We start from the raw sequence: 12,676 nt of genomic DNA, 5'->3' as shown, positions 1-12,676 counted from the left end.
CTGGGTGCTGCTCCGGTCATGGACAGCATTTCAAATTGTATTCGTGTCCTGGTTGCCAACGATTTGGCGTCAGTTTATGAGTAATGGAGAGTCTTCCATGTTCAAAAAAAATGTATATATATAGCAAATAAATAAAGAGAAAATAATTGGTGCACAATGGGTCAATGTCACGAGGCACGACCACGAGTACCATTGTCAAGGTACAGAACATTAGTGCGTGTTTAGTTCGCGAATTTTGGGAATTTGGTTACTGTAGCAATTTCGTTTTTATTTGGTAATTAGTATTTAATCATAGACTAATTAGGCTCAAAACGTTCGTCTCGCAATTTTCAACCAAACTGTGCAATTAGTTTTTTTCATCTACATTTAATGCTCCATGCACGTATCGCAAGATTCGATGTGATGACTGATGACTACTGTAGCACTTTTTGGAAAAAATTTTGGAAACTAAACAAGGGCTTACTGACGAAGAAATCAACATATATTAAATTAAAAGCATCGCATTACGAGTCCAACTGATTGACGTACAAATGTGCATCTTTTTCACTGCATATTGTCGGGCTTGAAGAAGTTCAACCGCAAGCCTGTCTCCACGAGACCCCAGAGGTTTCCGACTATGAGGACAACGCTTATGCCCATGCCGAGGATTCCCAGCGCCCAGTTGACGTTCCACGTCGCGGTGCCCTTCCGGGGCTTCTTGATCGCCACCCACATGAAGCACGGGTACGCCAGGGTGACCGGCAGCGAGATCCCCCCGAGGAGGCCGGCGAGTTGCGACAGGAACGGCAGCGCGACGGCGATGAGGAAGTTGGTGGCGCCGAAGAAGGCGCGGAAGCCCGAGCGCATCCACCAGGGGCACGGCCGGTTCTTCTTGTGCACGTACCCGGCCTCCATGTTGTCGTACATCGGCATGGCGTAGATCTGGTACGTGGTCAGGCAGTTGATGATCACCAGCAGCGTGGTTGTCCCCAGCACTAGCCTGGACACGTCGCGGCTGTGGAACTTGTATAGGGCGCTCAGGATGCCATTGGAAGGTATCTGGTTGCCATAAGCCCAGAAGCCACCGATGGCAATGGGGTACAGGCAGAGCGCGATGATGGCGTATGCTACCTTAACGCCCTTCCACATGGGCACATGAGAAGGGTGTTTCAGAGTCGACGGCATCGTGCCCTGCAAAGCAAACACACTAGCTCAGTGACCTTTTTTTTCCCACCATTTGTCATCCATCGTGCAGTACTGCAGCAGTGGGAAAGATAGTAGATATTTTCTTGACTTGCCTGAATCTCCAGAACGACATTGTGGCCCCTGAAAGCGAAGGCAATGATCCCGAGGCCATTGAGGATGCCAAGTGCGGCGTCCACGTCGTTGGTGGCCTTGACGGGGTCGTAGGACACGCCGGCCACCCTGCCCTTGGCCACGGACACGACCCAGATCATGGTGCAGTAGGCGACGGCGGCGGTGGCGCCCACCAGAGACACGCCCGCGATGGAGTTGAGGTTGGGGAGCTGGGACAGCAGCGCGGCCGCGCAGACGAAGACGAGGTACCACTCCACGGTGGTGAGGTTGCGCGTCTGGCACGACTCGCCGCACGCGATGCTGAACAGACTCTTCATGCTGCCGCCGCCCACGATGATGAGCGCCGTGCAGATCCCCGCCGACAGGTACAGCAGCGGGAGCAACGCCAGGATCTTGGCCCATTTATCGCCTGAGGATTTTTAGGACAATGAGGACATAAGCACACGACAGAAAACGGGCAGCATGATTCACGCTCACGCATGAACCTTGCCGTACGCAAAGACAGAAAGGACCGGCGTGGTTTAGGGAAACGCACCGAAAACGGTGTTGGCGAGGTGCATGTATCGGCTGTACCGGGTGGCGCCCGCGACAGGCTCGTGGAGCCTGACGAGCAGCCACAACGTGTAGAGCTGCCACCCGAACGCTAGGGTCAGGCAGATGATCGCCCACGTCCTGCAAGCAAACCAAACAACAGCACGTCCTGTCTGAGGCACCGCCCGGGAGCAACGAACGAACAAGCATGTACGCACAGCACAAACATGGACGCGCCACGCACCATCCGAGGGAGGCGAAGGCCGTGGGGAGCACAAGCGCCTGGAAGCCGATGCCGGAGCTGAGGTTGTGGAACGCGGCGTAGTAGGCGTTGCCGCTCCGGGACTCGGTGATGGGCAGCCAGGCGTCGCGCGGGTCCGCGAGCCGCGTGATGTTGCCTACCGCCTTGACTCCCGCCACCGCCTTCCTGACGGGGCTGGCGAGCGGCGTCGCCATGGCGCGCAGCGGAGACGCCATGGCGTGCAGCGGCGACCGGCCGCCGCTGGGCGCCCGCGGGGACTGTATCTGCGACGGCGGGGTCGACACCGGCGGCGGCGGCGGGCGCGGCGTCGGCGGCGCCGACTGCACCTCGCTGATCGCGTCCTGCTTACTGGACGACGACATGGTGGCCGCCCGCTGCACGCGCCTGCCGCTCTGCTGCCCGCGCACCTGTTGGTGTTTGGACTTGTGGTTGGGTACTTGGGTTGGTTGGTCCCGACCGGAGCGCTCTGCGGGACGCGAGATTTATAGGTGGTTTTCCCCCACTCGATCATGCAAAGGGGCTGGTTTTTTTCGAAGGAACTGGAGGGGCCGCAGCCCCTACAGGAATTTATTAAAAAGCAAACTTAAACAGTTACAATGTTATTTTGAAAGGCCCAACACAGCTCATAGAAATCATTTTTAATTATAGATCAGCACTTGTTGATAAATTCATTTGTAAACCCACAGGGGTTGGTGAACTGGTGACTTGGCGAGTCACGCGGCGTTGGTGTGGACGTCGTGCGTGCCCTGGCCCTGCCGCCAGCGAGCGAGCCGTGCAGGAAAGCTTGACTCGGGGACGGGGCGGTCACACACACAGGTCCTCCTGCACGTCATATTATAGCTCGGGTAGACCGTACTCAAAACACATGCCGGTTTACCGGTGACTTCGGCAGGTCGATGGACCGGATCCGCGCTTGTGTAAGGTGGGATATGGGTTCTGTGGGCAATGGGCCAGCATGTTTTCTTCTGCCCTGGGTATGAGAGGCACTGGTGGTAGGCAAATTAGGCGTCGCGAGCAATGGTCCTAGCCTGCAGCAGCACCGACACTGCTAAGTTTCGGTGCGCTAGCGACTGGTGCGGCACGGTGGATCCATGTCGTACGTGGTTCCTGCTCCGTGGTCCGTGGACGCACTACTTCTGATCTCTATGCAGGTTCGTTTGATGCGCGCCTTTTCTTTTTCAGTTTTGCCAAACGAATGCTAGCTGTGCGTGCACCAACACGGCAGCACTTGGTAACGGTGTACAGTGCATACGATCGTCGAGAATCATCAGAATCGTGGAGTTGGATCGATGGCACTGGCGTCGCTGTCGACTTGTCTTGGTAACGGGGGAAGTCAAGTTTGTCGGGGCGCCAAGATGGCAAGCATCCGCGGGACACGCATGCAGGCTACCAGATGCGTGAAGCGTGATGGTGTCGGCGTCAGTGCACGGCCGGCCGGCCGGCGGATCGATGTGGGCTTGGCACCTCTGTTTCCGTGGCAAGGGACGATTGGTGCAGGATATATTGTCGAAGCGTCGAGTGCTCGCATTTTTGACATAACAGAGGGATTGGATGGACGGACGCGAAGAACTTGGAGCCCCAGCGACGAGATCTAGCGCATATCTCCGTTATATTCGTCTTTAATTTCCCCTGCATGCATGCATGCGACTTTCTTGTAACGATAGGAAGTGCTTAGCCAATCCGAACCTAAAACTCTGCTCCACCGTGCTGATGCAATCAAATGCGAACGCGGCAACCGCTGAACTAGTAGGTCTCTCGTGACCTTTTATTCATTCGTTCGTTTGTCGGCTGATAAGCCCGCTGGTGCTGGTTTGTTGTGAGAGAAAAATATTATATCATGACTGATAAGCTCTGACTGAAACCAACAAAACGAACAGGCTGACTGTGAAATGGCATATAATCAAATGGCAGGTACTAGGAAGGTAAGAAGAAATGCGACGCGTGTTTGTGACCCCTGCGTCAACTAATGAAAACCAAGTCTAAAGAAAAACGTTTACAAAGATCCCATCCTAACAACTACTACTAGCTAGTATATGAATCGTAGTTTGAATCCAATGATGAAAGGGTTCCTCCATACTCCGGGGCATTGACAAGAGGACAAATATTCCCTTTGGTCCCAGGCATGGACAAGCATCGGCAGAGATAAATTAATTAAGGTTAAGCGGCCGCCATCTTTGATGGTTGGTGACCGATCGAGTCGAGCGCCGCCTCAGGTCTCGCAGGGGCAGTTAAGAGCACACCAACCCTGTGTTTGTCTCACCTCGTGTTTGGACTTGTCAAAAGGCAAGCCGTGGAAACCACTAGCATGATGATGAAAACGAAGGAGCACCCGCACACAATGCATGTCGCTAGCCGGCGAAAAGCGAAGGCGAATCGAGTATCAACGGAAATGCCGGGGCGTGGAGGACTAGACTAAATGGCCCGAAAAGCAGAATTTTCGTTTCGGAGAGGAGTCGTTCTAAAAGGCCGACCGGTGCGTGCGCTAAGCGTGGCGCGCTGACATGAAAGGCAGCCCTGCGCTGGTCCGCGAGGGTGCGCGTCGTCGGACCGATCCCGTCCCGTCCCGTCCAGCCCAGCGTCCGGCCGGGCCACGGCCCAAGCAGCAGTATTGCGCGCGCGGCGCAGTCGTGCCTTCGTGGACGCGAGCAAGCGGCACGACGAACGCGTTAGGAGGCCAGCGCTGGAGCCTAGGCATAGACAGAAGTACACAATGGGCTAGCTGGACCAGGCCTTCACCAGGTGTTTGGTTGAGGTGAGACCTGAAGAGGCCATCGTAGAAAGCCCAGATACGGTGGATTCTAGCAGAGGGCCTGTATCTCTCTGTCTGTGGTTACGTTTTTCCTCTGCAAGTCGCCAAGTCTACACCCTTTGCATTCACCCAAAAGGGATCATCTTTTCCTATAAAAAAGGACGGAATAATCTTTTGGTTAACATCAGTGGATATTATTTACTTGGAGCCACAGTTGAATGGCATCCAATGCAGCGAAAGTTGCTTCGGGCTTAAGGTTAGCTTAGCTACGAGCCTACGAAGACTACGAGCTCTCCCCTGTCTCCCGTTGCCTTGGCAAGCTGTTCGCCTTGCATCCGCCGGTAACAACACACCCTACTGCTTGCCCTTGCCGTCAAAAGAATGTACGCGTATCTGATTTACCGCTCTTGTATTACTTCCTTATTGCACGAGGCGTGCATCGTCGATGCACTTAGCCATTGGTTGCGCAGGCGTTGCTCTTGAGTCTACCTTGGAAAATATTCACATGCCACCTATCCATCTAAACCATCGAAGGGACAAAGAATCATAGGAATTTCTGACAGAACTGTTCTCATCGTGGAGTCCCGGAGTCTCTCTTTCTAGGATTTGGCCACGCAGTGGTGATTTTGATTAACAAGCAGCAGGTTGTGTACATCTCCTTGTTCGTTTTATCTGACTAAACATGCGATCTGATATGCGTCCTGTTCGCTTGGGCTTATTTGGCTTATAAGCCGTACTTTTTCAGCCAACGAACAGTATTTTTCTCTCACACAAAATTGAAGTTGCTGTCGAAGAGCATCGATGCTGAATGTTTGTCTGCGCAAAAACAAAACGGTCTTTGGCCTAACCTACAGGGTGCAGCAGGGTTCGATTCCTTTCGGCCGAAGCGTTCGTCTTTCACATCTCAAGCTAATCATCATGCTTCTTCTTCTTTTTATTTGCTGCATATATTATTGTGCCTTTTAGTCCTCTAGTGTTTATGCAACTTACTCCGTACTAGCTATGGCCTTCTTTAGTCCACAGCGGGATTGTTTTGCATGCTAATTGCTGAAGATCAGAGACATATACATAAGCAGGCAGCCAAGCTGATATCATTTATCATCACATTTTTTTGGTTAGAAACATCACAATTGTTTTATCCCCTCCAATCAAATCAGAACGATATGGTTATTCTTGATGCATATCATAGTGTATTTTAGTCATCTAGTTTATCAAACTTATGACTTGTGAGCTATACTATTATATACTCCATACGTCCCTAAATGTCTGTCGTTTTCGCTTCCTGAGAAACAACTTTAACTAAATATATATTAAAAATATTAATATTTATGATACATAATTAGTATCATTGGATAGATATTTGAATCTAGTTTTTAATAAATTTATTTAGAGATAGAAATGTTGCACGTATTTTCTATAAATCGAGTCAAAGTTATCGACAGGCAAATCGTGGCGACTAACATTTAAGGACGGATGGAGTATACTGTTTCCATAATGTTCAGTCGGTAAACTAAGGGGCAGCAGGGGCGCCTAATGCTGACATCACTCTTCAGATTTGTTTGGGTCATTGAGACAGATAAACAACCTGACATCTGTGTTTGATTTTTCTTGTTAAAAATTTTGATGGGACTTTGCTAAAGACGAGGTGGGGTGTGGGGATCCTCATACTTTATGCTCAAAATTCCTCACACCATTCAATCTCCAAACAACTTCTTGTAGTATTCGCAAGGAACAAATTAATCAAAAAATCTTCCCCTACTCGTGTTTTTTCTTTACATGAAGGGTACCAAACCATGTCGTCACACAATATATTGGACAGAGATGGGTCAAATGCTTGTGTGCTTCATAACTATCACTGGTACTAATCAAAGCCCAAAATAACAGCAAAAAAAATGTAGATTGTATTACACATGGCCATTTCCGTGATAGTTCTGTGTGTTCACAAAAAATAACAGCAAAAAAAACGTATATACTGTATACACATTAGCAACCAGACAAGAATGCCATTTCCGTCCGGATTAAACTACACACTTCACCCTATAAATATTGAAGCTCGCTTGTGAAAATGCACATAGCCTAATGGTTACAAGAGCCTCGGTAGCATCTCAGGTCTTGGTTTCAACTCTCCGTGGGAAGCGAATATTCTCGAATTTATCAGTGTTGTGCATTCAGTGGTAGACGACGTTCCCGTCGACAGCGAGGCGCCTGTGGTGAATTTTTCAATCTCGAGGATTTACCGGCTCAGTCTTCAGAGATGCTCATAGGGGGAAAGGCTGACAGTGATGGGTCCCAAATTATAAGACATTGGCTTTGTCATAAATCAAGAGAAATGCTATCCAACACTCGAGTGTTTTAAAGCAATCCGACACTTAATTTTTTTCCTTCCCTTCCCTTCTCTTCCTCTCCCCCTCTTCTTCTCTAACCTCAGTTGGGGGAAGCAGGCCGGCCAGGCGGTGGGAACGGCGGGAGCAGGAGCGGATCTACAGGGGGGCTAGGGGGCTCCAGCCCCCTACAGCCGGTGCATCAATGGAAATATGGGGATGGTGAGGGAGAAGAAGAGGTGGAGGAAAGAAGAAAAATGGAGAGAGAGAAGAAGAGACCAGCCCCCCTTCAATCATGTTCTGCATCCGCCACTGGGCGGGAGGACGACGGTTAGGGTTACAACGGCGTAGGAGGTGGTTGGACTAGGTTTGGGACAGGGGGGCGCCCGTGGCCATGGCGGCCGTGGGAGGGGAGAGGAAGGAGGAGGTCGCCGGGGACGGTAGGGTCACGCCGGAGCTCCGCGGCCGCGGCCACGGAGCTCTGGCGGGGCAATGGGCGGCGGCACGTCGAGAGGAGGCAGAAGGTATGGAGAAAAAAATTGGGTATTGGAAGAACCTAAAACACACGAGTGTTGTATATACACATCCTAAATCAATACTACCTCCGTCCAGAAAAGAATGCAATCATGGGATCGTGCCGATCAAAGTAGCTCAAGTTTGACCAAATTTATAGTAAATAGTATTAATATTTATGTCTCCAAATAAATTTATTATGAAAATATATTCTATGACTAATTTAATGATACTAATTTTGCATAAAGAATGTTAGTATTTTTTATATAATTTTGGTCAAAGTTCAAACTGATTGGCTTCTTGGGAAGCGAGAATTGCATTCTTTCGTGGACGGAGGGAGTAGTGACCAAATTTATAGAAATACGTATTGATAGATGCAATATAAAATAAGTGTCCTCTTAAGATATATTGCATGGTGGGTTAAATGTAACTTATTCTGGTGCTAACATTTCACTATAGAATTTATCGAAATTAGATAAATTTAACTTAGGACAAAAACCAAAACGAATTATACTTCGAATGGATGGAGCATCGTGTTGTATGGGAGGATATCAATGAAAGGCGACGAGTTCATGGATCGGAGTGCAGCATAGGCATAAACAAAAGTTTATAATCTGTCAAGAAACTTGATATTCTAGAATTTTTAGACACGGGTGCCACGGGTGGAACGGCGACCCTCTATGTGGACGTACAATCTCTTGGTGAAAATCGTGTCCGGTTTGTCTGGGCCAGTGGCGGTGACGCAGCCTGCGGTCATCTATCTCCTTGGGGGAGGGCGTCGAAGTCTCTATTCGTCAGGAGCAGGCTGGGGACGAAAGTCCTACCCATGTGTTTTACCAGCGTTGTTGTCGTCTGCGGATATCAATAACCTTCCTAAAGGCATCATTGGCGCACTTCCGCAGCCCATCTCCCGCTTCTCTCGCTGGAGTTGCCCCTTCCTGTACTATGCATGTGTGTGCTTCAAGCTCCTCGTCACAATTAATGGTCTATCCATCATGTTTGGTGTTGCTGTGGTCATTTGGTTCTTTGCAGCAGATACTTTGCCGTTGTCCTTTTTTGACGAATGATTTGTCGTCGTTGCTACTCGAGCGGATACTTTGCCGCTGATGTCGCTTCGGGCGTCCTCCCCTCGCCCCTCCCTCGCCGACCCCACCCCCCCTCATGCCGACAGCTAAGGGCGTGATGGCCCTCCTACTGTGGATACTTTGCCGTGTTCACTTTGGCAGATAATTTACCGCCGTGTTGCTTGGGCGGATACTTCGCAGCAGCCGTCGTCTCATCGCGTCTCAGTGGATGCATTGCTACCGCGGCTTCATCTCTTTTGTTGGCACCCTTGCGTTGATGTAATTTTACTTTGCAGATATAGTCGGTTGGGTCTAAGGTGTGTGATGGAGAGCCTCTCCATAACGCCTTTCTTTCTGTTCTGTCTGTCATCTAGGTTCTGAACCACTTGCTCTGTAGTTTTGTAACCGGTACTATAGGTTTTTCCGTAGCTGCGTTATGTAAGCCGTTCTTTTGGCTCTCCTTCTTAATGATACACACGTGAAGTCGTGGTCATGAAAAAAAGAATTTTTAGACAGATTAGTATGAAAGACAAATGACCAGACCACACGACGCTTGTGATAGTATGCAATGGTATATCACGTGGTGCTCACGTTCATAACGGTTCTAGGCTATGACCCTATTGAGTCCCGTGTTTCTAATCGTGTAGCCGTGCATGCGGCGGAGCTAGGTCAAGTCAGATTCGGCATTTCAGTAGCAGCTGATCGGCCATTCAAGAGCCTCCGAGCCGGAGGCCGGGCAAAAAAACTGGCGTCGCAATCTCGCCTTCGTCCCTTCGAGCTCGTGTTCCCTATAAAAACGACTTCTCATGCTCCACGTGTAAACATAGTTCTAGCAAACCATGTGATGCACAGAGCGTAAAATGGCGGGAATATTCGCCTTATCAGTTTATCCATTTGGATGTTTTTGTGTGTGTGGGTGGGTGGGTGGGGGGGTTGAGAGCAGGCGAGCAGCGATGGAGCTCGAGAAGGCTAGCTAGTTTGAGTAACTACTGCCTTGTTGGTGTCCATGTTCCATTCCGATTCCGTGGCCTCATACAGTCATACTGCGAGTATCCCAGGGGGCAGGGGAATCTACAGCGCTGCCCACTTGTTACATTCAACGTACTCACAAGAAGAGGGCCAGCAGCACAGCACGATGCAGAATCTTTTGCCATATTAGTGTTCTCATCATTCATCAAGGCAACTCTATGGAGCATATTCAGCGAACGTTGGGATATCAGTAAGTTTGGTAACAAATTCCCTTATTTTTTTTTCGGATTACAATGACGACGGTCATGACGCCAGCACACCCATTTGGACATTCAGTTGAACAAAACGACACCTGGGGTAGTAGTATCTGACCAGGCCAGCAGGCACATCGCACAACCACACACGGTCCATTTCTATTTGGAGGATATCCATTTCGGTCCCTGTGAACACCAAGGGCGCCTGGAGTTGGGTCATAGGACGGCTGCGTGTTCACAAAACGGCGCAAAGGAGTATATACCTGATATATATGTATACTCGGCTAAGGGGGAGAAAATAGCTAGGAAGTTATTATAACTTATATGCGTGTACAACAAGACGCATTTCCTATACAGCAGAACAATTAATCTTAGCCGAATACTCGAAATGGGGTCATTTTTTACAGCAAGGCAAACACTTTAGCCTCTTGGGCCGTAGCTTTCAAGGATGAACTTGGATTGGTGTGTATCAAGGCCAAGCATAGTATAGCAGCCCCCCTTTCTCTGTGGCGCGAGAATATCCCTTAATGTACTCTTGGATTTTCTTCTTGGGCTCTCCAAACCTTGTAATTTTGTAAATATTCTCCTTTTATATATATAAAAAAGTTAGGTAGGGGCCTTCCCTGCCGTTCCCCTAAAAAAATAACCTTAGCCAAACTAACCGAAGTCTTTTCAATAGTTTGTCACAAGATATTTCACAGTCCAATCGCTTCTAATTAACATAGGAAATTGAATTTCGAATTGTAAATAGACTAATTTCATTCTGGAGATTAATTAAGGCCTTCTGTATGAAAACCTATAACTAAACGCCAACTGTGTATTAGATCTTGAAGTTTGAATTCAAACTTGGTTTTGATTTCTGATCTGCAAGTTATAATTGAATGCTGAGCTATATATCAACTTTGAATTCCAAATTTCCATATGTGGAACTCAATGTTTTTACCTAGAACCTAAGCACGGAGCCACAAAAAAAGTGTCTTTTCTTTTTGGCGTCGTGCTTTTGTAAGGCCTTGTTTAGTTGGCGAAATTTTTTGGGAAATAGTACTGTAGCACTTTCGTTGTTATTTGACAATTAGTGTCCAATCATAGTCTAATTAGGCTTAAAAGATTCGTCTCGTGAATTTCGTCTAAACTGTGTAATTAGTTTTATTTTTTATTTATATTTAATGCTTCATGCATGCGTCCAAAGATTCGATGTGATAGGGAATCTTGAAAAAATTTGCAAAATTTTGGGAACTAAACAGGCACTAAGTTGAGTGGTAAGTTATGTTACCAAGTTACCACAATCTCTCTCTCCCTCACACACACACACTAGATAAATATATTTTAGTTTGTTATAAATCGAACCACACTTTAAGATTGGTCAATTTTTTTGAAAAAAATATTAACATTTGTAGCAACAAAGTGGTAACTATAAAATTATACTTAATAATGTATCTTATGATGTCGAAATTAATATAATAAGCATTAAGTTTTCTGATAAAAATTTGGCTAAACTTAGAATAGTTTTACTCAGGATAATTTAAAGTCCACTATATTTTAGGAAGAAGAGAGTATTTGATTTGTTCATGCGAGTGAGGGGGGATGCTTGACTTAAGATGAAGTTTTTTGCTGTTATATTTGTTTAGCTCTATCATTCGTGGTGGTGAGGTTGATGGGCGTCCAAGTTTTGCTGGGTTGGTGCAACCGTGCTGCTGACCATTGCATGAGCATGAATGCCTGATTAGTTTTGTCGATGTACGCACCTGCTGCTAATGTCATAGTGTTAATTTATGGGTGCTAACTAGTACTACTCCATCCCAAATTGTAAGACGTTTGACTTTTTTAGCCTCAAGTTTGACCACTCGTCTTATTCAAAAAATTTATGCAAATATAGTCAAATTTAAGTCATTCTTGAAGAATTTTTATTAATAAACCAAACCACGACGAAAGAAGTGATATTTTACACAAATTTTTGAATAAGACGAGTGGTGAAACTTGGTGTCAAAAAAGTCAAACGTCTTACAATTTAGGATGGATTGAGTACGCAGCAAATCTTCACTTGTGGTAAGCAAAAAAAAAAGGGGGGGGGGGGGGGGGGGCGCTAATAATGTCATATGACAAGCTAGCTACTACTCACGAGCAAGCAATGAGTGGGCAGGGCTCGTCGCTTACTATTGGCGAAAAGATCATTGGAAAGTTTTTGGTACCGCGGGACAGGACAGGACACTCCAGTGGCACGCAAATGATGCGCCGGTGTAGTAGTGTACGGCGCAAATCGAGTGCCAGCGCCGGATGCGCCGGCCTCCGCCGTGGACCCTTTGTCCGCCGCTCCTCCGCGTGCTACCGGAATATGGGTCGGGGATCCGCGTGCGTCCCCAGAAAGGCAGGAACCAACCCTCCCCGACGACCCAGCGTGGACGAACGAAAAAGCGTTAGGTTGAACTTATCTGTCTGCCTTATATATTATGGTATAATATTTTTTTCTCATAATAAATTAGCGAATAATATTTTTTGATCTGACTTTTTCAGTCAGAGTAAACGAAAACGGCATAGCAACGTAACGGAACAGCCGTTACTGCAAGTTCGCAGCGACACAAACGATGCCCGTCGCCGCCCTGCAGGCTGCAGCCACTCCAGGTCTCCAGCCGGCCAACACAACGCGCACGCCTTCCTCGCGAGTTGCTGCTCCACCTATAAAACCCACAGCCTCTTCTGACCCGCCCAGTCGGCACGGG

At 48.1% G+C, this 12,676-nt stretch overlaps 1 protein-coding gene across 1 annotated transcript; it reads right to left on the bottom strand.

The window, feature by feature from the left end:
- Window positions 1-449: 449 nt before the first annotated feature.
- On the bottom strand, window positions 450-2,529 carry LOC136493362 (lysine histidine transporter-like 8). The gene is made up of 4 exons (XM_066489438.1): window positions 2,072-2,529; window positions 1,832-1,968; window positions 1,278-1,705; window positions 450-1,170 (listed from the first exon to the last, which is right to left on the bottom strand). Exons 1-4 carry the CDS (start codon window positions 2,449-2,451, stop codon window positions 544-546), a joined length of 1,572 nt encoding a protein of 523 aa, XP_066345535.1. The 5' UTR covers window positions 2,452-2,529; the 3' UTR covers window positions 450-543.
- Between the last annotated feature and the right edge of the window lie 10,147 nt (window positions 2,530-12,676).

This window comes from Miscanthus floridulus, chromosome 11, assembly GCF_019320115.1.
Source record: "Miscanthus floridulus cultivar M001 chromosome 11, ASM1932011v1, whole genome shotgun sequence".
In the NCBI taxonomy this organism is placed as follows: domain Eukaryota; kingdom Viridiplantae; phylum Streptophyta; class Magnoliopsida; order Poales; family Poaceae; genus Miscanthus; species Miscanthus floridulus.
Note: the sequence above shows the minus strand (reverse complement) of the source record. Positions and strands in the feature narration are given on the sequence as shown.

Coding starts and splice junctions, on each gene's coding strand:
- LOC136493362 (XM_066489438.1), bottom strand. CDS start 2,451: ATGTCGTCGTCCAGTAAGCAGGACGCGATCAGCGAGGTGCAGTCGGCG. Junction 1,706..1,831: donor CCTCGCCAACACCGTTTTCG/GTGCGTTTCCCT, acceptor AAAAATCCTCAG/GCGATAAATGGGCCAAGATC. Junction 1,171..1,277: donor ATGTCGTTCTGGAGATTCAG/GCAAGTCAAGAA, acceptor TTTGCTTTGCAG/GGCACGATGCCGTCGACTCT.